Genomic DNA, 27,615 nt, shown 5'->3' with positions numbered 1-27,615 from the left:
ACGTTATATATACTTTAAAATTTGGCAGGAAACTATTATAAAAAAATACAAACTTCTTGCGAATGTTTATTTAACATTTACACATGAAACTCCTCTCAACATCTTTCTTTTGCTTTTTCACCACCCTCACGCTCTCTCGCACTCCACTTTCGATTTCTCTCTCGCGCTCCACTTTTATGTTCCTCTCTTGTTCTCTATTCTCGTGATTCGTTCTTGTGTTTTCGTGCTCTTTGCTTTTTCCGTTCTTGTAGGAAAAATTGTTGTGAATATTTTTCATAAAAATATTTGCAAGAAATTTCCTACGACTTTTGAAATTCCCCAATAACTAATTATCCACGAAGGTATTACCTACCGATCAAAATCCATAAAAAAATTGGCAGGAAACACTTTTCTTGCAAATTTTTGTAAAAAATCTGCAAGAAATTTCCCATGAAATAGAGAAAATTCTAGTAGTGTAACCTGACTGGTCTAACATCTCTCCTAGAATTGAATTCGATCCTAGCCTAGCTTTAAAGAAGTCGTTACACGAGAAGGTGTAAGTGCTCTGCTTGATCAAGCCAAGTAGTCCCTTTCTTCCCATAGTAGCCTTTACTACTCATAATGGCCAATACCCCATCCACTAGAGTTGTGGATTCTACTCTTAAAGTGAGTGAGTAAAGATCTGCAAGGACTGAACCGAGCTTCCTCTTCCACTGGATTGAGTTAACTTACACTTTCCCTTCTTCATCTCAAGGTTTTGGAATTAATTTTATTAAAAGAAGCTCCCACATTGGCTGGCTAGGTTGAATTATGGGTCTTAAGCCTTGACCTTCTATCTTTCCTAATAGCTAATTCTGACATATATTTGTTCAAATCAAAACTTCCTTTGTTTGTTGGAAAGAAGTCCACTCTCGATCATCTACTCGGTCTACTATTTCAATAAGATAGAAGCGAAGCATCTACTGTAGATAGAACTTAGGGGTGGGTAGGCAAGAGAGGCTGGAGACATGGAACTATCGGCAAGTAAGCAGAAAGGACTAGAGCTTCACAGAGGGGTCATTGAGCTAGGTCAGAATCCTCAACTTCAGGTTGATGAAAAGAGAGTCTAATTCTATCAATAAAGGTATACCCCGAAACCAGCTCTTCATAAAGCCAACTATTAAGAGCAAGAAAAACTATATGGCTAACGAGTAAGAAAACGAAGCGATGAAACCTTGAAGGCCATGAATAACCACCATGCCATTGTTGAAGAGATCAGGTTGCGTGATCTCCCCCCTTTCGATAAAGACCTTAGCACTAGCAGTCATCCCGATCATTCTATTGATCGAATCAGAGGTGACAATGATGCAATGACGTGGACTCAAGTTCTCGACCTTGGTACCAAAAGCAAGTCTCCACATATAATCAATTGTGAAGAGACCAAGAAGTGCTCATGAAGGAGGTTAGAGAAAGAGCAAGAGAAGCAAGTGTAGAGGGAGGCATCTAACGGAGCAAAGATCGTAGAAGGATCGCTCCAGCCAGAGGCAGCGGTGACCGCAGAGTTAGAGAGTGAAGGAGCCGCCGTGGCTAGCTCGTGGAAGCCGAGATGGGACAAGATCAAAAGGAGGAGTGTTGTGTGAGAGAAGAATGAGTGTTCTTTGAGTTCTTGTGTATAGAAAAGATTTAAAGAATAATTTTGATGTATTATTTCAAAGAATATGGTACCATATATATAGATACAGGAGTGCTATAATTCCTCATCTATTAAAGGAATGAGTGCACAAATTTGCTCACAGAGATAATAATGCCTAAATTAGAGCTAATACAATATTTGACATATCTTAACACCCCCACTCAAGTTGGTACATGGATATTACACATTCCCAACTTGAATAGAGACTCATTAAACACTCTGCTTGACACTCCTTTAGTGAGAACATCAGCCAACTACAATTATGATCCTACAAAAGGAAAGGAAATTATTCCAGCTTCAAGTTTCTCTTTGATGAAATGTCTATCAATCTCCACATGCTTTGTTTTATCATGTTGCACCGAATTGTGAGCAATTGCTATAGCCGACGTATTATCACAGTACAAACTCATAGTTTCATTTTGTTTAAAGCCCAAATCTGATAGCACATTTTTAATCCATAAAAGTTCACATACACCTAGTGCCATGCCTTTGAATTCTGCTTCAGCACTAGATCTTACTACTACAGGCTGCTTTTTACTCCTCCAAGTTATAAGATTCCCTCCTACAAAAGTAAAGTATCTAGAGGTAGATCTTCTCTCATCTTTTGAATCTGCCCAATCTGCATCAGTGTACCGTTCTACTTTTAAGTTTCCATGATTTGAGAACAAAATTCATTTTCCAGGAGTGGACTTTAAATATCTCAAAATCCTCTCAACAACATCCATATGAAGCTTTCGTAGGTCAAGTATAATTTGGCTAACAACATTCACTGTATAGGTAATATCTGGACGTGTATGAGACAAATAAATTAATTTTCCTACCAGCCTTTGGTATCTCCCTTTGTCTATGTTTGCTGAATTTGAGCATTGAAAGAGTTTATGATTTTTTTCAGTTGGTGTATCAACTAGTTTACTCCCAAGCAGTCCAGTTTTTGATAGTAAATCAATATTATATTTTCTTTGACATAGAAAAATATCATGTTTTGATCTAGCTACTTCAATACCCAAAAAATATTTGAGGTTTCCAAGTTGTTTCATCTCAAATTCAGATGCAAGGTATTGTTGTAAACTGGAAATCTCATCTTGGTCATTTCCTGTAACAATCATGTCATCTACATATATAATAAAAGTTGTAATTCTTCCTTTTCCTTTCTTCAAAAATAAGGTGTGATTAGAGTTACTAGCTCTATAGCCAAAAGTCTTCATAGACTTGGTAAACCTTCCAAACCATGCTCTTGGGGATTGTTTTAATCCATATAGAGCCTTCTTCAATTTGCAAACCTTCATTCCAATTGAATCTGTCATACTTGGTGGAGAATCCATATAATATTCTTCTGAAATTTCTCCATGTAGGAAAGCATTTTTCACATCAAATTGTAGAAGAGGCCAATCTTGGTTTGCTGCTACTGACAGAAGTAATCTCACAGTATTGAGCTTGGCTACTGGTGCGAACGTTTCTTGGTAATCTACACCATAAGATTGAGTGTAACCTTTAGCCACAAGTCGTGCTTTATACCTCTCAATAGTTCCATCAGCTTTATGCTTAATTGTAAATACCCATTTGCAGCCCACGGTCTTCTTCCCTCTTGGCAAGGACACAAGATCCCAAGTGTTATTTTTTTCTAAAGCTGTCATCTCATCAATCATTGCTTTGGTCCATCTAGGATCTGCCAAAGCTTCCTGTATATTACTAGGAATAGAAATTGAAGATAATTGAGATACAAATGATGCATATGATTGGGATAACCTGTGAGATGACACATATTTACTAATGGGATATTTAACTTTGGCTTGGAGGTCTAGTTCATATTTAGCTGGAGGTTGACCACGGTTAGAATGGGGTGAAATATTATATTGGACAATAGTAGACTCAATGTTTGGTGTGTTGGTGGTCTCATGCAGACAAGGATCAATTACATGATCAATTTCGTCTAAATTAGTATTATCAAGGGTATGATCAAGAGAAACAATTTCATGATTAGTTTCAACTACATTAGTATTATCAGAGATAGGATCAGAAGGTACCTCTGAAGAGTCAAGCCGAACCTGTGGAGAAGATTGAGCCAATTGATTAGGATCAAAAGACACTGTATTATCCAAAGGAGAAGTTTCTTATTTAGGATTGGCTCACTTCCTGCAGAATGATCCTCACACGATAATTTATCCTTACAGTATAATTTTATATCTAGGATATCAAACATACTAACATCATGTTCCTATATTGTAGAGGATGTTGGTGTTTGGCTGTGATACCATATAGAAAAGATTTAAAAAATAATTCTGATGTATTATTTCAAAGAATAGGGTACCATATATATACATACATACAAGAGTGCTATAATTCCTCGTCTATTAAAGGAATGAGTGCACAAATTTGCTCACAGAGATAATAATGCCTAAATTATAGCTAATACAATATTTGACATATCTTAACATTGTGGAGTTAACGGTGTAGTTGTAGTTGTGGAAGGTGTGAAGCTTGCTTCTAGTCCTTCCATGGCGGTCACCCTCGGGTTGTAGAGCATTGCGAGGATCGAGAATTCGAAGAGAAGTGTGAATCGCAAAGAGATGTCCATGGCGGAGAAAGAAGAAGGAGAAGGCCAGTGCGAGAAGGGTTTCCTTTAGAGAGAATGCAAATCAAAATGGAAGAAATAAGGAGGTAGGGGTATTTATGCGCGAAACTGAGTGAGGGAGCGATTAAGAGGCTGTGGTTAGTGTCTGGAACTTCAGTATGAACAATTAAAATTACACGGTTTGAGACCCACTAATAAAGATGAATTCAAGCTTTTCATTTAATAGTGTACAAGTTGCAACCAACGCCCTCATTCTACTATACCACTTTTCATGGCCGCACTCAAAATCAATAAGCAATTACTTATGTTAGCCAAGTTATTAAATCAAAGCCAAAGAACCAAAAAGTAATTTGAGATATAGAGTTCTTTGCAAAAACATTATGATCGAGGGATATAGTTGTGTTGAGAACTAGTAATCCTTAACTGATGAAGAAGTAGATTAAACCAAACAAGCATGGCCGTGTGGTAACGAATATTGATAATGAAGCATAGATTGATAGATTTTGTGCTAAGCGTGCGTGTAACTATGGATATTGGCATAAGAGATAGTTTCCTTTAAAATAAATGAACTGAACTATTTTATTACAATAATTCATTCTTAATATATGGTTTTATTTCACTTATAATTGTATCTACTCGTTCTTGAAATTATCGGAAAATTCAATATATGAGAATTTTATTGAAAAGCAAAATTGTATAATTGCATGAATAACAAATATTTTCGATTTCTTAGGATATCAATAGTAGAGCCGAGCAAAATGAATTGAACTGCACTACACTATTAAAACTGTGTTTTAGTTCTCTTGAATGGAATTAAACTGAACAATAGTTCAGACGAATTGAACTGTTTTTTGTTCTAAGAAACTAAACTGCACTGCATTGCAATATGAACTTAAGTAACTACTATGAATTGAACTGTTTTTTGAACTACACTATTTTTGAACCGAACTGCATTTTTTTGAACTAAACTGCATTGATTTTGAACTGAACTGCAATAATTTTAAACCAATCTACACTATTTTTGAACTGAATTGCATTGTTGTAAGCATATTGTTGTTGTTGATAATAAACAGGTTGATAAGTCATGGAACCTTTGGACAAAAAATGAGAAAAGGAAGGCACAATATGATTGTATTGCCAAAAATATCTTGACATTTGCATAGAACTTGGACGAGTTTTTCAGGGTATCTCAATGTAGTTATGCAAAGGACATGTGTGACGTGCTAGAAGTTTTTAGCACAAGTGACCTTAGTTCATAAATTTGATGAAACTAGTGTGTTAGATCATGTGTGATTGATGAAAAATTAAAGTGATTTGTTGTTGATCAAGCTTGAGGTATGTTGAATCTAGAATTGACATGAAGATAACTAAGCTTGAAGTTTGGACTCAATTTGTAGACTATATGACATATGCATAAATGTCTTTTTGTCTTGTGTTTCTCCTTTTCAATATGTTAAAAAGAGTTTTAACAGGTTAAAAGGCTTGTTGCATATAGTTCTGGTTAAATGTATTCAATCAATTGATTGTTATTTAATCAACTCATTTCACTTAAGTCAAGTGAATTAAACAGAATGTACGAACAAATCAACTTGTTGAATTCACTTATGATGAAGCTATATTAGTTGGGTTTGTAGAGAGTTAAGTAACTTTGAGATTTCTGAGCGCAAAAACAGAGTAACACATTTAGAAAACTCTATCTTTGAATCACATAGTGTGCAGCTTTTGAGTGGAAGATCTTTGTATCTTGGAGTAAATTTTTCTTGGTTTTGAAGCTTGAAGAACGCATTTTGGTTGACAAGGGAGAGTCACCACCAAGGTTCGGTTGTTTTTGTGCTTCTAGATGTTTCCTGGTGTGATTACAGGTTTGCAAGTGGAAGCTTACAGTGTAGGAGTTAAAATTCTTGTGGGATTCAAAAGTGTAATCTTTGAGGGATTTTGTAATTCTTTTGATATAGTGCATGATCAAGCTCAGGTTGTCTTGATAAACTGGATGTAGCTTAAATATTGAGTGAACCAGTATAAAAATCATTGTGTGATCCTCTCTCCGTTATCTTGTTCCTCTTATTAATCTTAAGAAAACTCATTAAAGCAATCTTTGCAAGGTTTACATGTGCTTTTATATAAATTGGTGATATAACTAAGTTTGGTATATCAATTGGAATCAATCTTGTATGATAAAGCATGTTGTTTGAGTAAGTTTGGTGTTTTTCATGTTTCTACAAAATTTCTCAGAATATCAGTTGGTTGGTTTTATATTTCAAACTATTGAATCATACTACATGAACAAATTAGTCTGTTGTTTCTGTTTTTCAATCGACTGAAATGTATGGTTCTGTAGCTATAAACTTCTAATTTTTTGGTCAATTGAATTCAAACAAAAAGAGTTTTTACAATTTAATTAAGCACATTTTAAGTACTCAGCCCATTCACACACCCCCCCTCCCCCCGTCTCTCTTCTTGGCCAAGAAAGACATTTTAAATCTACAAAAGTCACACATGAAGCAATAAATGATGTGAAGAGAGCAAGAAAGCATGTGTTGATCAAAGTGTACGAGTTGTTCAGAATGGAACTTGAAAAAACCATAATTGAAGTTCAAAATAGGTTTACACATATTGTGAATCATCTCTTTGGCTTGGGAAAGGACTTTGACAAAGAAGAGATGAACATCAAAGTGTTGAAGTGTCTAGATAGACATAACATTGAAGTCAAGTACTTGAAAGACTGATGATTCAGATGAAGAAGAACATTACGGAATTGGAAAATGTACCGAATTGCACAAGTAATAAAGTAAGTAATAAAGTGAAAAGTCTAAATATTATTTTTCAATAGACTAATGTAGTTTAAGAAAAATTATATTTATGTACTGATGAAGGTTAAAAATATTCAAAATGAAACATTTTGATGAATAAAATAAATTTAAAATTAAGAAGACAATAAAATTCGCACAATAAAAACAAATAATTTGAATTAAAAATATATATGATAAAAACTTCATTCATCTTGGATAATTATTGATCATTACCAGAATGTCCCATTTTCACATGTTTCACAAACTCTTATAAATTGAACCACTTATATCATGATTCCAGTGATCCGAATTTCTAATGTTTAAAATTGATAACAAAAATATATAATAGGATGTAACTGATTATAATATTGGAATATTTTATTGTATGAAATATACAAAAATCAGACGTTTATTCAATAATCAATCATTAATGGGCCGAACTTCTATGATCCTCGGGGATGTGGCCCCAAATTTTTTTTATACAAACCATAATTAATATACAAATATTTTTTTATATTTTTTTAAAAATTATATATATTTATTAAAGAAAATTTTGACTTTTTAAAATACACTTTAAAATCCGCCACCATATGTCTATCAATCGAATTCCTATGAATAAAAATATGTTTAACAATAAAATATTTAACCAATTACTTTAATTAACTATAACCTTATAAGCTTTAAAGTATCTCTTTTATTTACAATCATAATTTCATTAAAAAATAATTGAAATCATATTATTAATTTTAGCAAAAATACATATATTTGCTTGAAAGTTAATAGCTTAAATAATTTATAAAATAATAATTTTAACGTGTATTTTTTATAACAAATAATAATTTTTTAAAAATACATATATTCGAGGAATGTTAGTAATTTTTTTCCATAACAAACTCCTATCTTTTTTTATGATTTGCTGAAATCTATTTTTAAATAATGCCATTTAGATTTTGATTAATGGCTTATGAGAGAATCATTAAATAAAGAGAAAAACTCATCAAAATGATATTTTCTCTTTTCTCATTTATAAAAAAAAATAAGTCACGTTTTTTTTAAATATAAAAAATTTTAGTTACTTAAAGTTGTTATTGTTTCTAAAATACCTTAACTTTCGTTAATCTTTGACATTTAGTTTTACTTTATTTATTTTACAGAAATATTTTAAAAAACAAGATTAAGACATTCATGAAATTTATTGTAATTAAATAAGTTTTTATGTGAAGTTCGTCTTTCTATAAATTAACAGAAATGAATGTAGTAATAATTTTTAATAAATTATAACAGATCATAAAAAGATACTAGAAAGCGAGCCTACAATGTTGATGAGTTTCATTTCTTCTTGACGTTCATTTCAATCCATGCAAGCCTTATTTTCACAATGGAAAATGATATTCTAAGACCTAGCAGTTGATGTAAATTTAATTTTTTAATATATGTTTCATTTTACAAAGACACTACAACAATTTTAGGGAAGTGAAGAGGGGAAAGGATTTGTCTCTCGTGTGCAGACCACAACACTCGAACAAAGAGTATCTCTCTTGCGCATACCACAAACAAAGAAGGGAGAAAACGAAATTTGATTATGCCCATTTCCAACTATCACTTAGTTGAAGCGTTTACATATTCGATATTAAGGTATGCTAGGTATGAGTTGCGTTCATTAGCGATTTTGTAGTACGAGATTGCTTTCAGAATTCAACAAGTTTCTGAATGGTGACGAGCGCAACAACGATCATGTTGGCGACGACAACAACCAAAACTACAAACTATATTGTCACTTGAAAACCCTAATTGACCACGAAAACGTCGTGTCGTGCGTGAAGTGTTTGAACGACGAGACACTATTAGCCTCGACAAAACCCTAATCATTTGGTCATCTACCACACTCTCCCTTCTCCACCGCCTCGTCGACCTCTGAGGGCATCTCCGATCTCGCCTGATTTGGGATGTGAAGACCGACAAATGTGTCCAAGTCATTAACGACCACTTCATGCCCGTTATCTCTGTTAATTACATATCTTAGTTTTAAAACAATTGTATTTATTACAAATTTTATGAAATTGTCACTGATTTATGCACAGTTGTAGTTACTGTTATTCAAATTTTTTTTCTTAGGATATAGTTTTTGGTTTGTAAAAGTAGATTGGGGTGGACATAGCAAATTGTTTTTTATAATTGTTTGTTATGGATTGGATTCATTGCAGAATACTTTTGTGGTCAGCAATCCAATAAAATTGGTTTAGGGGATCATATTGTTGTGCAAAAAGTAATAAGTAGGTCACCATTTAATATGTCAATGGTGAGCACTTGATGAATCCAGTTCATATGATGTTTGTGAAGTGCAAATTGTGGACTAATTAAGCCAAAGCAATTTTTATTATGTTCAATATACCTTTCATACATGTCTTTAAGATCTTCTAATACACTAAAAATGGTTTACATGTGGACTTCCTTAAAAACGAAAAAAGGTTATATTGTTACTCAAAAATTATTGGGCAAGTCACCAGTTAATATGTCAATGGTCACCAGTAATTCAATCTAAAGTTTACATATATGTGAACTGATTTTTGTGGACAAATTCTCTCCCACCAATTTTTATTATGTTCAATATACCTTCCACCTATGTTAGGAATAACATGTAATTCACTTTAACTGGTTTACATGTTCAGTCCCTAACGGTAGGCCACAACTCATATTATTGTGCAAAAAGTAACAGGCAGGTCACCATGTAAATGCGTTAGGAGTCACCAATTATCATGTCTGTGAGGTGGGGGTTGTGGACCAATTATCCTAGAGCAATTTTTATTAGGACTAAATATACATTACATAGATGTCGCTAAGGTCTTCTAATACACTAAAAATGGTTTACATGTGGACTTTCTTAAAAAGAGTAGTGATTATATTGTTATTCAAAAAGTATTAGGCAGGTCACTAGTTAATATGTCAATGGTCACCAATAATTCAATCCAGAGTTTACATATATGTGAACTGAATATTTTGGACCAATTCTCTCCCACCAATTTTTATTATGTTCAATACCTTCCATGCATGTTAGGAAGGTCATGTAATTCATTGTAATTGGTCTACATGTTCAGTCCCTAATGACAGGCCACATATCATATTGTTGTGCAAAAAGTAATGGGTATGTCATCATGTAATACGTCAGGGGTCACCAGTTAATGAATCCACAATTATCATGTCTGTGAGATGGGGGTTATGGATCAATTATCCTAGAGCAATTTTTATTAGGACTAAATACACATTTCATGCATGTTGTTAAGGTCTTCTAATACACTAAAAATGGTTTACATGTATACTTCCTTAGACCAGGGCAGTGGTTGTACTGTTATTCAAAAAGTATTAGGTAGGTCACCAGTTAATATGTCAGTGGTCACCAGTAATTCAATCCAGAGTTTACATATATGTCAGTGGTCACTAGTAATTCAACTTGCCACCACCCACAACCACCAAGCTGAATCGAACTCACGGAAAGCAGCAACAATCCTAACATCATTCCAAGGACAACAAAAATCTTAGAACGGGATGTGATTCCGTTTAAGGTTCAAGAATAACACCAAAACTTGGAACTCTCATCTTCCATTTAGGGCCCAGAGCCCATGTCAGCAGCTCCTTGCCACAGAAATCACTGGCCGATTCGACACGAGTTGAATAAACCAGTCCGACCTGAGTTGGTTGTGTAAGAATCGAAGTGACCTCTGATTATGAAGAGAGTTTCGTTCATCGGATCACCCTCGCGAACTAGGTACATGTTCTTCGTGTACAGTGCCAACTTCAACCTCTAGATCACATTTCATCTTCTCCACCCTTTGTTCATGTTTTGTGCAAGAGAAAAATCCTAATTGTTTGGGTATGCGCGTTCGACAACCCCTTTCTCTATTCACTTTTTCACCCATTGTCATAGTGTCTTAATAAAGCAAATTAAAAAATTAAATATCAACTGCCAGATCAGGAAGTAAGAGAATGAGTAAAAAATTTGGAGTTAAAATATCATTTTCCTTTTCGCAATAAATGTTTACTATTGTTATTACATTAATTACATTATGAATAATTAATAAATAAATGTTTAGGAAAAGAAATTAACAAATTCACGTCAACACAACAGAACAATTTAGCTTCATGTAAGAAAAGAACGTTCAATAAGATAAAACAAAACACAGAAGATTAGTTTTAATAACCCAATGAAAAAAATTTTCTTCTCCTCTTCATCCTTTCTGCTCCAGAAGCGCACACCAAAACCCTAGCCGGAGAGATTCTCATTCCTCACCCAAGCATGCACAGAGGTGAGTACATACACATCGCTCCCATTTTTTTGTTCCAAGATTTGCTCCAATCATAAGTTGGACCTTCTGCTCATCAACTTTTTTTAATTATTTATGATTTTTAAGAAGCAAGTTTTCTTATTTGGTTTGATTTGTTTCTGGGTACTGTTGTTAGTAGGATATCCTTCTGGGGTTGCAGTATGAGTTTAAATTCCCATTCTTTGACTTGAAAATTGGACCCTATTTAAAAAATATATTTAATTTTATTTAGTTAATACAGATAATGAAAATAGTGAAGTTGGGTCTAACTAAGTTTGGGTCTTCTGAATGAAAATGGAGAACGAAGGGTGAAAATATGAACTTTGGTTGACTTATGGGTTTCAGGCTTTAAAACCAATACTCATCGAGTTCTTTTGCTTGCAGTTAACTTAATCTTTTATGCAAAAGTGGCGATCTACTTATGGGTTTCTGTTTGTGTAATAATTATTTTTATTTATTTTGAATTCAATTTTTTTACCTGTCAACTCTATCTGTTAAATTTTTAATCATTAGTTTTTGTTACTCATGGGACCACTGTTCTTCTGTAACTTTGCTTTACTTTACCAATTATGAAATCATGGTAGCTTGCAGGTATTAAAGTTATGTTCGGTTGTGCTGGTGGTTGTTTACTAAGTGTTTGGAAGTGTATTATTCCATTTGTTAGGGTACCGTGGTGTCAAATATAATGAACTTATGTAATCATTCTTCAAGCTATGATATCATTCATAAATTATTTTGAGCACCTTATGCCTAGAGTTCTGTTGGATCTGCGGTTTATAATCATTGAAGAAGATGCTTATCAAATTACTGGTGCTTGATTCTGTCAGCATTATCATTAAAAGCATGCATATATAGCAGATATACATAATATTCCTTCTTAATTGTTAATATTGTTCAATAATACAAGTAAATGTGATTTTGGAAGTGTTTTTGTGTGATGGTTATCTGATCGTCACCTTCCATTTGGTTACAGTTTGAGGCTATTCTTTCTGTGATTGCCAACAATGGCTGATGGTCATGAATCAGACAAGAACATTGAGATATGGAAGATCAAGAAATTGATCAAAGCATTAGAATCTGCAAGAGGAAATGGTACAAGCATGATTTCTCTGATTATGCCTCCTCGTGATCAAATTTCTCGGGTCACTAAGATGTTGGGAGATGAATATGGAACTGCTTCAAATATCAAAAGTAGGGTGAACCGGCAATCAGTGTTGGGTGCCATAACTTCTGCTCAACAGAGGTTGAAACTGTATAACAAGGTTCCTCCCAACGGTTTGGTCCTATATACCGGCACCATTGTGACAGAAGATGGCAAGGAAAAAAAGGTGACAATTGATTTCGAACCTTTCAAGCCTATCAATGCGTCACTTTACCTCTGTGACAACAAGTTTCACACAGAAGCTCTTAATGAACTTTTGGAATCTGATGACAAGTTTGGTTTTATTATCATGGATGGAAATGGAACCCTTTTTGGGACCCTAAGCGGGAATACACGTGAAGTGCTTCATAAATTTAGTGTTGATCTACCAAAGAAACATGGTAGAGGAGGGCAATCTGCTTTGCGTTTTGCTCGTCTTCGCATGGAAAAGAGACACAATTATGTTAGAAAGACTGCAGAACTTGCTACTCAGTTTTTCATCAATCCTACTACTAGTCAACCTAATGTTTCTGGACTTATACTTGCTGGTTCAGCTGATTTCAAGACAGAGCTTAGCCAGTCAGATATGTTTGATCCTCGATTGCAAGCCAAAATATTGAATGTGGTTGATGTTTCCTATGGTGGAGAAAATGGCTTTAACCAAGCTATTGAGTTATCTGCAGAACTTTTATCTAATGTGAAGTTCATTCAAGAGAAACGCTTGATAGGAAAATACTTTGAAGAAATCAGCCAGGATACTGGGAAATACGTGTTTGGAGTTGATGACACATTGAAGGCTCTGGAGATGGGTGCTGTGGAAATACTCATTGTGTGGGAAAATTTAGATATCAACAGATATGTACTGAAAGATAGTTCTACTGGTGAGATTCTCATAAAGCACTTCAACAAGGAGCAAGAGAGTAATCAGAGCAATTTCAGAGATGCTGTCACCTCTGCAGAGTTAGAAGTTCAGGAGAAGATGCCATTGCTTGAGTGGTTTGCGAATGAGTACAAAAAATTTGGATGCTCACTGGAATTTGTGACCAACAAATCGCAAGAGGGATCACAGTTTTGCAGAGGGTTTGGTGGTATTGGAGGTATCCTACGCTATCAGCTTGACATCAGATCGTTTGATGAGTTATCTGATGATGGAGAAGTGGGCGAGGATTCTGATTAAGCATCTGTTATACTGTATGTAGTGCTTTCATCAGATTTTTCAATAATAGAATGAAGCTCTATAGCCTCCGTTTGAAAAGTTCCTGGATATTTACTTGGATTTCATGATACTAAAACTTGTCCTTTGTTGTTACATGCAGCGTATATGTATTCATTAACTTCCTTTGGTGAATTACTGTATCCTCATTTACAACTCTTGGGAATTATATTCAATTCAAAGATATGAATGTTTCAATGAATTGTCATGTCTCAAGGGGAGAGACATCTACATTTAGTGTAGTTCTTGGTTACATTAAGTGTAGACAATCCTGCTTGAATTGTTGTCTATGATATCGGGATATGATATATGTATCGAATATGATACATACCTTATACGTGGATACGTATTCATTAACTTCCATTGGTGAATTATTGTTTGTTATTTTATATTACATAGTATATATATATTTCTAAGGAATTGTTAATATCCGTAGTGTTTGCAAATCATTGTTATTTTTAAGGTTAACTATGTTTTTGGTCTCTAAACTATTAAGCAATTTTGGTTTTGGTCTCTCTTTTAAAGTTTGGTCTGTTTAGATCCTCATCCTTTTAAAATTTATGGAATTAGTCCTCAAAAATTGACGCCGTTAGCATTTGTTTAGACGTGACAAACAAAATACTATGTCAGTTGCTCATTTATGACACGTAACAAATTATTTAATTTAAAAAATTAAATTAAATTTCCTCTTCATCATCTTTCTTCTTTGTTGGTGAACTTCTTCATTCTCTAACTTCATGATCTTCTTCTTTATTAACGAACATCTTCATTACAAACAGAGAGTCAAAACAACAATCAAAACCCCTTTTCCATTTCCACCTTTAACATCTATTCTCCATTATCAACCGCATAACATTTTCGATCCAACCATTCAATTAGATTCGACTCAACTTTAACTTCTTCTTCCAAGTATGAAAATCCATAAAATCACAGATTATAGGATTTCAAACATCAAATTCACAGAAGACATAAAATCACTTTAATTACTTCGTTTTTAACTTTTTGAACTGTTTTGAAGGGTTGATGAAAAATGACACGAGGAAAAGGATAAAAAACTCAGTATTTCCATTATTTTCCACTCAACTTTAACTTCATTTTCCAACTATAAAAAATTCCAACCTAAAAATCATATGGAACAAAATATTACAAAGAACCCATGGAAATTAATAGAAAATTACAGAGAATCCAAAGAATTAGAGAACTTCATTTTCCACTCTGCTTAATTTTCAATTTTCTTCACCCGTAGACACAATCAGAGAACCTGTTACCACTCGTTTTCTTCTGCAAGTCTGATTTTAAAAAAAATATATCTTCCAACAGTCACTATTAACACACTCAACACTCACAAAACCCAACCAAAACCCCTAATCACATGTGTTGGTGAAGAAAGGGAAAAGCGACAATGCAGGTGACGTTTATGGCCGATGTCACACTCCAGCAACCTCTCTTAATTGCGTGGACATTAGAAAATGTTGTGGTTGGGTGGTGCTTGGTGCAGGGTAAAAAAGGATGGGAAACATCTTGCAATTCACGTTAAAGGAAGAAAATATGGTCGCCAATGACAACCTCGATAAACGACGCAACGGTGAACAACATAGCTTCGCTGGCCTCTCATGGTGAATCCAGATCTGAAATACACCAACAGGAAGAAGCGAACGTCGTCAATCCTAGTTGCAGCAAAAAAGCAAATGACACCATTTCGAGCTTATCGGAAACGGGAGCATCTATGGTGGGAGGAAGAAGAATGCTCTTGTATTGAAAATGAAGAAGGAGGAGATGGGAACACTTGGGTTTAGTCTGGATGGAGTTTGTGGGAGATGAGTAGAAAAAAACAAAAACAAAGAAGGAGAAGCGTACAAATCAAAATAAATAAATAAAAACACTAATATATGTAATTTAAACATTGACACATGTCTAAAAGTGAACGGATGACGTGGTACTCCGTTTGCCACGTTTAAAAAAAGCTAACGGCGTCAACTTTTGAGGTCTAATTCCATAAATTTTAAAAGGACGAGGACAATAGAGTAAACTTTAAAAGAGGAACCAAAACCAAAATCGCTTAATATTTTAGGGACCAAAAACATAGTTAACCCTTTTTTTTAATAATATACTATTTGAAAAGTAAATACATATAATTTTTATTTTATATAACATAATAAATTACATAATAATAAATTGCACCTTTATCATTTACTGTTTGCATCCATTGTGTTAATAGGCACACCCCTGTCGTAATAATTAAAGATTTACGTTCTTTACACCCCTGTTTTGATATTCACAACTGTGCTTTCATATTTTTATTGGAAGATACATGTTTTTATACAAAATCATTCTTTTCTTTCACGTCAAACTTTTTAATAGTAGAGATTATTGATTACCATGTTAAGTCTTGAACAGTTATTGAATGGTTAAGTCGTCAATTCCTAAAACGAACTATTTAATGTACTTTATCCGTCTGGGGTGAACATTTTACCAGAGGTTTTTATTGTATCAATCTACCCATGTGTAATTCTTGTTGAAGCATATACTTCTCGGGGAGGGTAGGGTGTAGGACGGACGATTTCAAAACCAATTACCCATTCATTAGATAGAGAAGATCATAAAGATTTCGTGATTCGCTGTCGAACTTATTCCAACTCAATAAGAGATCTCAATATTATGCCTTGAAGAGGACTCAAACCTCCACACTCTTTACCATGAGATTTTGAGTCTAGCGTGTCTACCATTTCACCACCAAGGCATCTTGAAAGTGATTCGTATTCCATGAATATGATATCTATTTAGTGTGATCTATGGAATATATGACAAAGGTAGAGTGTTAGAGTGATAATTATAATTTTTATTCGATTAAAAAATATTATTTGATTATCATGTTAACTCTCGGACTTACTTGACAATTGTAATTTTCATTCGATTTAAATAAAATTTGATTATCATGTTGAAAATCTCATATTTGCTTGATAATTATAATTTTTTTATTTAAATAAAATTTGATTATCATATTAAATCTTGGATTTACATGATAATTGATTTTTTTTATAATTAAAAAAATATAATCATCATATCTAGTCTCGGATTTGCTTGATAATAAATTTTTATCATGTTGAATCTCATATTCATTTGATAAGTAAAAAGTATATTCAAATTTAAAATTTAAAAATATTAATCAAATCAAAGTTTTTTAAATAATTATATTTTTAAAAGAACTACATAACCCTGATTTTTCATTTTGAATGTGAATACGTACGAGGAAGGTCAAACACCTTGTTAGACCTAAATATAAAAATTTTAAAATTGTTTCTTTATTCGCAGACCATTTATTTTTAGGTTTTGCATAGTTTTCCCTAGTAACCTTTGGTGGCGACCCCCTTTCTAAAATTACTATAAAACATCTGTTTGGTCGTCGTCCCATCGCGATTTTTGAGGTTGCGACAAAAGTAAAAACAACAAACAATATATTTATGTTTTTGTCCCTCACTCAAATGATTTCTAACATGCCTCGATTTGACAAGCCTAAACTAGAATAATAAAACTCTATGCCTAGCAATTTTTACTGTTATGTTTGCATTAATGACCAATATGTTGATGCTTAAGAATGACCAATGATCACATCTATGTCTAGCATGTGAAATCAATAGCTATTTTATCCTACTCGGGTTTCCCAAACTATCTCTCGGATTAGCCAGTACTTCCACATATTCCCCATATCTAGAACATGCAAGTTGAAGATCATAATCTGGTTTCCCAAACTATCTTTCGGATTAGTTGGTACTCCTGAATGTGCAAAATCCATAGACTATGCAGTTAAAATAAGAATAAAATATAAGAGATTGTGGAAAAGAATTATATTGAATGAAGAATTCACAGAGAATTAAGAATACATTACACCCAACCCCCGTGAATGAGGGAGTTAGCTACTCCTAGGCATACTGAATACTAGACTGATGATGAAATTGAAAGCCTCTAGCCTTCATAATGTCCTTCTATCGTCAAGTATATAGATATCAAGTTTCTTTATTTCCAAGTGTGTTTTTGACCTTTGTCAAGCCCTCAATTTATAGATTTTCCAAAAAAGCATAGCTCATTAGGCAAACTGACTCATTGGGTGAATTAGGCATGATTTGTTGAGCGAGTGATCCTTCGCTGGGTGAATGGTGTGAAACTGAATTGGGACTACAACTTTATACTTGATTTTATACTAGAATTTGTTGTTGGATTTATCTCTTTAATCTTACGGAACTCCATATTCACGAATTATTCTTCAATTCTTCTAACTTGCAATTGAGTAGCTAACTTTGGATAACTAATATTGTTGATAATCTTTGATTAGTTAATATTCTACTCAATTTTGTTGTTATTTTTTCCAAATATTCGAGATTTTCACTTATTTGAAAAATATATCTCAATCATTTATCTTTTTCACTTTTATTCAATGAAACCTGAAATGTTAAATAAATCCAAAAATAAAATAACAATAAAAATAAAAATAAATAAAATAAAAACATGATAATACTAATTATCAACAAATTTGAGATAGACGAAAACTCATATTTTCCTTTCCCTCCTTTCCCTCTTATGGTACTCAAACTCTTCTATTTGTTAACCTCTCGAGAAAAAGCTTGTCACATATGCCCAATAATGAGTATAACAACTAACACATACATGTTTCCTTCAATTGTTATATTTTTTAGGTTTAATTATGCCTTTGGTCTCGATTTTGGAGTCAAAATCTCAAAATGGTACCCAACTTTTTAAAAGTTTCAAATTGGTTCCCTTTTTTGTTAAAACGTCTCAAGTTTGTCATTTCTGTTAAGTCTGGCTAGACGACGTTAAATGGGGAACTGACACGTGGCACTCCCTCTAACGGCGTCAACCTTGACTTAACAGAAAGGACAAACTTGAGATGTTTTAACAAAAAGGGGACCAATTTGAGACTTTTAAAAATTTGGGTACCATTTTGAGATTTTGACTCTAAAATGGGAACCAAAGGCATAATTAAACCTATTTTTTACTTTCAAAACTTGAGAAAAAAAATAGTAGCAATAAAAACGTAATAACCTTTTAAGAACTTCCTCAATAAAATCATTAATGACTCGATCAACAAGTGATTATTCATAAATATAAATATTTTATTATTAATTATACATTTAGTGGAATATAGAGATGTTACATTCAAACACACTTAAATGAAAGTTACTATGTAAAGCAATTACTACGGAAAATTACCTTTTTTTAATTTATTTAAATTAAATATACACATTTTTTTATATTTTTTGTTATACTTTCAAATTTTACTTATATTAAAGAAATATCTATAAATTATACATATTACTCACTAACATATATGTGTTGACAAATAAGTCTTTCTGGATAAAACACTCTCTATGTTATGACTTGTTGTATCTCACATTGAGTAGTACAAGCACTATTTATAGGCCCTTTAACTTAGCCTTTCAACCACATACATTTAATACAACTTCTACCAAAACACAATTAATACAACTACCCAAATACTACCAAAATCCTATTAATTAACTTCTAGACTTAAAGGCAGTTACCTAACTACTACCCATAGACAATTTAATGAGCTCCATAGTTATCACTAAGAAGCACTCATCTATTTTCCATTCTCTCAACTAGCCTTATTTAAGTTTACCTAATAAAATCCCCCCATAAACTTAAATGATTCTTCTGTCTTTCAGCTTTCCTCACTTCATCCCAGCTTTGTCATGTGTAGCCCACACCGTGTGTGTCCCTTTCATTAATAGTCAGGTTCTTCACTTTCTTCATAGCTGACTTTGCTTTTATTATGGTTGACTTGTTCTCTTCATTCTCTATGACCGATTTGTTCTTTGCTTTGGCTGACTTCTTCTTAACCTTGGCTAACTTGTCATTAACTGAGTTCTTTATTGCCTCTATGATCGAGTTGTCATTAATCCAGTTCCTCTCAATAGGTTTAGCTCTCTTTAAGAGATTGGACAATTTTCACGTATTCTTCACACCAAACTCATCATCCATTTCTGGTTGTCACTTCTCATCTTGCACCTCTAGTGCAGCTTTAAGACCCTTCTCGGCTTGCAACTCATCTTGCAAATTTAACACTTCTTGTTCATATTCCAAATGTCGCTTATGCAAAAGTTGCTTTGTTCTCTCTAAGCTTGCTTGTAACTCTACATTGCCTCTAACTTCCTTTTCAATTCTTTGCTGCAAATCTCCTTTTGCAAGCTCTAACATTTGAGTAACATATTTTTCTTCTTCAAGATCTGAGTTATCCATACTCCACACTAAGTTATTCGTGCTATATATACAAATGCCTCACTGAGTTATCTGAATTGCTTACCTGCTCCACCAGGCTTTCAAAGTTATTCACCTTCTTCATCGAGCTTCTCAAGCACTCCACTTGCTCCATTGTCTTATTCGAGCTATGCATAAGCTTCACTAAGCTACCTAGGCTCCCCGCTGAGCTTTCCAAGATGTTCACATGCTCGTGCTCGATCCCCTGGGTATATCTCATCATCAACAATAACACTTCTTATTCAACATCTTTTGTGAGAAGATTGGTCGTCTCTTCCCTCTTATTTTCGGATCGACAATACCTTGCATAGTGTCTGACCTTACCACAAATAAAACACCTAACCTATTTGCATTCCTTTGCATAATTGCAATACTTGAACCACTCAACTCCTGAGTTGCTTGAACAACATCCTTTCCACGAACCTTGACCTTGGCCACGCCAATTTTCTTGACCAAAAAATTCTTTCTCTTCTTATCCTCTTCTGCCTCTACCACCACGATCGCTTCCTTTACCTCCCTGGTATCATCCTCCACGTTGAATGTTTCGAGCTTTTCCTTTTATGGTTACATTTGTTAGAAGTGCTTGATTGAGAGATTCCTCTTTCTTTTTTCTTCTTTGTTGACCATGTGCCTCAAGCAACCTGATAAGCTCTTCCACTAAGAGCATTGGCAAGTCCTTGGGCTCCTCGATTGCACAAACAATATTCTCAAATTCGTTAGTTAACAAACCTTATAATTTTCTCGACCACTCGACAAATGGACAGCATTTCTACATTCCTTCCAAGCTGGTTGATGAGGTCGGCGACGTCGTTAATGGGCAGAAATTTGCTCCGTTCGATGGTGAACGTCCAGAATGACCTCCATACGCAACGGAAGACTTGAATATTGAGGTTAACACTCGAATCTCTCTGATTTCTCACTGGTTTTGTAAACTCGATGAGGTGAAAACCTAATCTAGGGTTCAGGGTTTGAGCTGAGGCGTAGGGAGGAGAAAACTCAACCACTATCATTCATCCAAGCTAGCTCTTACAATGAAATGGCTTGCCATTTTATAGATCGAATGGCAACCGTAAGAAAGCAACAAAAGAAGGAAACAACTAACTAACGACAAGGCTGTCGTGAAGTGAGAAAGGACGAAACCCTTAACAGAAGGTTGGCACTCGTGATAGTGTGATGCACTTGTGAAGGTGTGGAAGAAAACCCTAACAGCGGAGGATTTCCGTGACAGGAAAAGAGGTGGAATATGCGTTAAAGAACCCTAGTTTGATGGCCCGAGGTACACGTGCTGACTATGTTGAATCATTGGAGGTGTGCTAGTGCAAACGTTGGGTTGCACGTAGCAGATGGAAGCCCAAATAAAAGGAGCACTGAAGCCTATCTCCCCACGCGTGGAAGTGGCATGGAAGTGGACCAACATGTGTTGGCATGAAGACGTGGAATAAATTTGGCCTACTGAACGAATGTGAAGCTGGAACGTTCAAATGGTGGTGCGCTGGACGTTGGGCCATATTAATCCAATTGTCCAATTATGTGGCCCACTATGCATGAAGCAATTTGAAGTAATGGGCTGCAAAATTAAAATAACCCAATTTAGACAAACATTTATTTAATAAAAGAAATAAAGAAAATAAAAGAAATTAAAAAAATGGGCCTAGGCATTGGTCCAATGCTATAAGCCTTGTTGGGATCACATCACTGGTTCACCACAGTCTTAACACGAGAGACGTACTCAGCAACCCCTTTGGCCTCTTCCATCCTCATGCTTTCAAGCTCGCTTTTGAGAGTTTGAAGCCTGACTTGCTTCACACGATTATGCCCTTTATAAGGCTTCTCCAATATATCTCACACTTCTTTTGAAGATTTAGCACTTGCTATCTTCTCAAAGTCGGACTCATCACCAACACGGTACAACACGAACAAGGTTGCTTACTCCTTCTCTCGCGTTGCTCTCAAAGCAACAGGTTGGGCAATCGTCTGTTCTTCAATGTCTACTGATTCTTGGTGCCCATTTTCAACTACTTCCCATACATCTTAGGAACCAAGGAGGGCCTTCATCTATAAACTCTAGTTGTCATAATTGACACCTTTAAATATCTTAAGCAGGGGCATGTTGTTTGCTAAGTTGGTCATCTCGCTCAAACTCTCTAACTCTCAAACACTCTCTCTTAAGCCTTCAGACACTCAAGCTCTCAAGCTTTAATACCAATTTGTTTGCAAACAAGTCTTTAGGGATAAAACACTTTTTATATTATGACATGTTGTATCTTACATTGAGTAGTACAAACACTATTTAACTTAGCCTTTCAACCACATACATTTAATAAAACTTCTACAAAAATACAATTAATACAACTACCCAACTACTACCAAAATCTTATTAATGAACTTCTAGACTTAAAGGAAACTACCTAACTACTACCTAAACATAATTTAATGAACTCCATAATTATTACTAAGAAGCACTCCTATCTTTTCCATTCTCTCAACTAGCCTTATTTATATTTAAGTTTACCTAACAATATGGAGTTAGAATACTTGTCACTTGTCAAGGATTTTAATTTCAATGCATTATTAACTAAAACTATGAACTAATTAAAATATTTTAAAGAAAATAATTTTAAAGCAGTTACGTAAAACTTAATAATTTTAAATTATAGTATAACCATGAGTACATTCCAAATAAATTTGTCCAACATGTAACCTACAGTACGAAAGAAATAAGTTTTGCAAATCAACTATTCAATTAGGCTACACAACAATGTTCCTAAAGGACCCTAATCTCATTATCCAGTCCAAAATAGATGACAACTAAGCTAAAAGATAGTAATTGAAGAAAATTCAGAAATTGAACAGCAAAACGCTTGTGGACACAATAGTTGGACTAAGGCACTTCATGGCATCATTCAGAAATCAGAGCTATGCTTCAAATGATCCTCCACTTGACTTCCTATATCAAATATCACCGACACTTCGTGCCTACTTCAATACAAGATACAATATTTAACTTCAATTTTCAGACCAAAAACATCTAAAATAGGTCAAAAGAAAAAAACGCATGCATTGATAATTGTAACCATCATATTACTTGAAAGAAATTTCATAAGTTCTTCCTTTGACATTGAATAGTCAATCTTCATTCACGTGAAACAACAACATATGTGCCGCAAAATTTTGATAATTTTGGAAAATTTATACAGAAGATATTTATTAGTCTCCAGGAAAAATATCACGAATCTATAGCCTAGCTATATCTTTTCAACTCCGAAGACAACATAATAATATTGTCGATTTAATTTCGTAGGTTACACTAACTAATTCTTAAATATATGCCACAAAATCATGTGAAAATTATTCTTTCAACTTTAAAACCTAAATTAGAAAAAATATAGAGTTATGAAAAATCTAAAAATAAAAGCTAAATTAACATAAATAATAGGAAAATAAATAACTAAAACTATAATGCTAGTTTTACTAACCTGAAATGACTGCATTGCTTCTCTGCTAAGAAAGTTATTGAATTTGACCATGTAAGTAACATAAAGTTGGTCATACACTTGATTGAGGAATCGAAAGTATCCATGTCTCCATTTCCTAAAAATTAGAAAAGAACCAAAAACACCACAAAATCCAACTATAAATCCAACCCCCATTCCAAGATATAGTGATTCTTCATCAAATTCATCATCTTCGTTGATCCTATGTTGCATTGCATTCACAGGATTTTTTTTCATGCTACACTTTGAAAGTGGAGCTCCACAAAGTTCAGGGTTCCCATTATAGCTTGATACATTGAAACTTTGAAGTTGAGTCCCTATTAGAATTTGTCCAGAAAAATTGTTGCATGATAGGTTCAAGTAACTTAGAAAAGACAAGGTAGCCATGTTTTATGGAATTTCACCAAATAGCTTATTATTAGAGACATCAAGAGATTCCAGATTTTTCATTCCTCCAATAGTCTTAGGTATTGTTCCAGTCAACTGATTATATGATAAATTCAATGTTTGAACTTTAATCAGCCTAAATAATTCTGAGGAAATCTCTCCATATATTTTGTTAGTTGAACGGTCAATAGTTCGTCGGTTCAAATCAATTTTAGATTCATAAACTTGTCCTTTTGTATAGTAATCAATATTGCCATGTTCAACAAAGAGAAATCTGAAATAGTGATCTGCTATCATTTTTGTAGTGTTATACGCAATTTGTGGAATTGATCCTGAAAGTTTATTATAAGAAAGATCCAAGTGAATCAAAGAAGAAAGAAGGAATAGTTGTGGTGGAATACTCCCCTCAAATTTATTAAATCTTAATATCACCACTTCTAAGTTTTTGGGCATGTTGTTTGGTATAGTTCCAAAAAATTTATTTTTTTCAAGGTCTATAACTATCAAATGCGTCCACCTTGAGAGATTGTCAAGAACTTCACCGACTAAATTATTATTCCACAAGCTGATAAAAAAACAAATGTTTCAAGTTCTTCCAACCATGTGGAATCGATCCTGTGAAACAGCACCAGTGTAATAAGGGCTTTTGGCCCCGGTTATTTTTGGCATTCTGCCTCGGTTTTAGAACCGAGGCATATTGGGGTGAGGCCAAAAGGGGGTGCCTTTTGGCCTCGGTTATCACCCGAGGCGTAAAAACACTTTTCGCAGAGCCTTTGGCCTCGGTTATGGTAAGAACCGAGGCCATATACCCCGTCACTACCCACCAGCAACCATCCATCATCGACAAACCCATTCTCAACAAACCCATTGGCTGCTGCGTCATGGTCCGTGAAGAAAAGATGGTGGTTGTTGCAACTGTTCCGTTTGCGTGCTCCGTTGTAGCTGCTGGTTCGCGCGAAGATGGACGAGAATGAGGGTGCAGGTTTGTGGTTGCGCTGCTGCAGGTGGTTCTTCTGCAGGTTGGTGTTTCCGGCGTTCGTAGAGGTGCGGTGGCACCACCACGCAGCAGTTCGCATCTCCATCGCAGCTGCAGTAGTGCCGCCACCGTTCACGAACCATTCTGCGCAAGCCACCACGCCGGAAAACGCTGCTGGAGCGAACGGCCACCGCGAGTTCTTCTTCCTCCGCGAAGCAAACTGGCGCGCCTCCATTATAGCATCTGCACCGCACCACCACAGTTCAGTCACCATCTCCGTCCACTCAAGGAGAAGAAAGGGAAAGTGAAGGAAGGGCTTCGCGGAGAGAGAGAAAGTGGAATTGCAGAGGCGGCGCGGGGAGGAAGAAGGGTTCGCGAATTTTGAACCCTAAATAAACCCTATGGCTTCGGTTGTTAGAGGAACCGAAGCCATTGACCCCCTTTTGGCACCGGGTCTCCTTGGACCGAGGCCTATACCTTGACTTCGAACCATTTTTTGGCTTCGGGTCCTACTGGACCGAGGCCTATACCCCTCTTTGGCACCGGTTTTGAGCGAACCGCGGCCTATACCCCTCTTTGGCTCCGGGTATTTGGAGAACCGAGGCCTAAAACTTGGCTCTAATTGCAAAAATGCCACCGCGCCATTATATGCTTCGGTTCCTGGCCAACCGAGGCATATAAGGCGAGGTAAAATGGGAATTCTGCACTAGTGCAGTTATGAGATAAATCCACATATTGGACCTTTGGGGATAAATGCGGGACTGTTCCTGTGAAATTATTATGGCCTAATGATATGCTATAAGAATTTAGCGAAAAGTTGGATATGTCTCCACTAATGCAGTTGTTGGATAAATTGATCATATCATCAATACCAGCTATTAGGCCCCAAAACTTTTCTTGTTCTACAAATGAAATTTTTGAGCTCGACATCGACAAAATAGAAAGTGACTTTTGAGTATATTGTACCAGAAAAGGAATTAGAGCTAAGGCTTAGGGAAACCAAATATGTGAGATTTCCCAAAGTCAAAGGAATGGAGCCAGAAAACATGTTGCCCGATAAATCAATGTATTCCAAATATGTGAGATTTCCCAAAGTCAAAGGAATGGAACCAAAAAACATGTTGCCTGATAGATCAAGGTATACCAAATTTTGGTAGTTGAAAAAACTTGAAGGTATTTCACCATATAAACTACTGTCTTTAAGATCAAGATGAGAGAGATCATGACTGAGATTAAATAACCAATGTGGCAATTCAGAGTTAAAATGGTTATGAGAAAGATCAAGAGTGACAAGTGAAGCAAGATTCACATGCTTTAAAGATGGACTTCTGTTGGTTAGTTGACAATTGCTCAAGTATAGATATGATAATGAAGGAGGCATAGCTAAAAGCCAGTTGGTTTCTTCGTGAAGATCAATTCCGCTAAGGTCAAGATATTTCAAAGAATGAAGTTGAGAAAACCTTTGAAGATCAAACAACCAACGCAATGATTTTGAGGTGATATAGTTGGCTGAAAGATCAATAGTTACAAGTGAAGTAAAATTCACATGTTTAAGAGACGAAGTGATGTTTAGTCGACAAAAAGGTAATCGTAAATCGAACAAAGAAGGGAGCATAACCAACGAATGAAGCCAATTGGTAGCATTACGAAGATTTATAAAACCAAGATTAAGGTATCTCAGCGAAGAAAATTGAGAAAGCCAAACAAGATTGTCCATGGAAATATCATAATTATCATATAAGTCAAGATAATGGAGGTTAGAGCCAAATATGACATCATTCTGAACTGGTGGAATGCTAATAACATCAAAGGAGTTATAGCTCAAATTCAAATGATATAGAAATTGAAGTTCCAACAAAGATAACTTGATTTCACCTTCTAGATATTGTCCGGATAGATCAAGTTTTGTTACTCTGCTTGTGGTATTGTCACAGTGAACTCCTTTCCATTCACAGCAGTCTTGTTCACTCGACCATGTGACGAGGTTGTTGGATGGATCAATAATACCCTGTTTAAAGATTTCCAACGTTTGCTGGTCCTTCTCATTGCAGCGAACTTGGTTCAGATTGTTGCACACAATCTTTTGTAATGTAAAAGCATAAATAAGTAAAAGCAAAAGAACTGGAAATTGTGATATAAAGGTCATCTGGATTGGTAGAAGAGAAGAAAGATTAATTCAAACGTGAATGATGAATGACTCTAGTCACTTTGCTGAATGGAAATGTATATTTATAAAGATACTTGGCTTTTCACGAATCCCTTAAATAAGGAATGCACGAAAACTTTAAATTGTGAAATTTCTTTGAAACTTCTTCACCACTCGAATGCTGACTTTGGAACTTTAATAGAAACAAACTGGAAAAAAGAAAACACACATATAATTTTGGGAAAGAAAACTTTAATCGCTTTGGCAAATTTTCATTGACCTCATTAAAAAGTAGATTAACTAGGAAGTACGTTAAATTTGTTCTTTTCTTTTCTTTATCAATTTTTTTTTTATAAATGAAAATTATATTATAATTTACTATACAACTCCCTTTGTCATATATGACATTTGTTGTATGTAAGATATTTTATATGACTTTCATTTAAGAAAATGATAACTGTATAGTTAATTTAAGAATGAATAATAAATTTTTAAAATAATTTCAAAAATAGTATAATTATTATAGTTTTATTTGTATTTCTCCAAATTATGCAATTAACTGATAAAACAAAACGATTTCTAAACACATGTTTTCAAAAACGAAAAGTTTTAATTTTACTAGTGAGAATGCTT

General features: G+C 34.6%; 2 protein-coding genes and 1 pseudogene across 3 annotated transcripts; 1 reads left to right on the top strand and 2 right to left on the bottom strand.

The window, feature by feature from the left end:
- The first annotated feature begins 11,129 nt into the window (after positions 1-11,129).
- Positions 11,130-14,042, top strand: LOC114191709 (eukaryotic peptide chain release factor subunit 1-3-like). 2 transcript variants are annotated; one of them, XM_028081073.1, is made up of 3 exons: positions 11,130-11,313; positions 12,305-13,663; positions 13,789-13,916. In XM_028081073.1, exon 2 carries the CDS (start codon positions 12,336-12,338, stop codon positions 13,647-13,649), a length of 1,314 nt encoding a protein of 437 aa, XP_027936874.1. In that variant the 5' UTR covers positions 11,130-11,313; positions 12,305-12,335; the 3' UTR covers positions 13,650-13,663; positions 13,789-13,916. The 2 variants fall into 2 exon arrangements, with proteins under 2 accessions (XP_027936874.1, XP_027936867.1); XM_028081066.1 differs by having other exon boundaries at positions 12,305-14,042.
- An 8,840-nt stretch (positions 14,043-22,882) lies between these two features.
- On the bottom strand, positions 22,883-25,110 carry LOC114189928 (annotated as a pseudogene).
- A 531-nt stretch (positions 25,111-25,641) lies between these two features.
- On the bottom strand, positions 25,642-27,216 carry LOC114180628 (receptor-like protein EIX2). Its single transcript, XM_028066933.1, has one exon. It carries the CDS (start codon positions 26,980-26,982, stop codon positions 25,702-25,704), a length of 1,281 nt encoding a protein of 426 aa, XP_027922734.1. The 5' UTR covers positions 26,983-27,216; the 3' UTR covers positions 25,642-25,701.
- Positions 27,217-27,615: the final 399 nt, after the last annotated feature.

This window comes from Vigna unguiculata, chromosome 1 (assembly GCF_004118075.2).
Source record: "Vigna unguiculata cultivar IT97K-499-35 chromosome 1, ASM411807v1, whole genome shotgun sequence".
Lineage (NCBI taxonomy): Eukaryota > Viridiplantae > Streptophyta > Magnoliopsida > Fabales > Fabaceae > Vigna > Vigna unguiculata.
The sequence above is the reverse complement of the archived record's forward strand: the minus strand, read 5'-3'. Positions and strand labels throughout refer to the sequence as shown.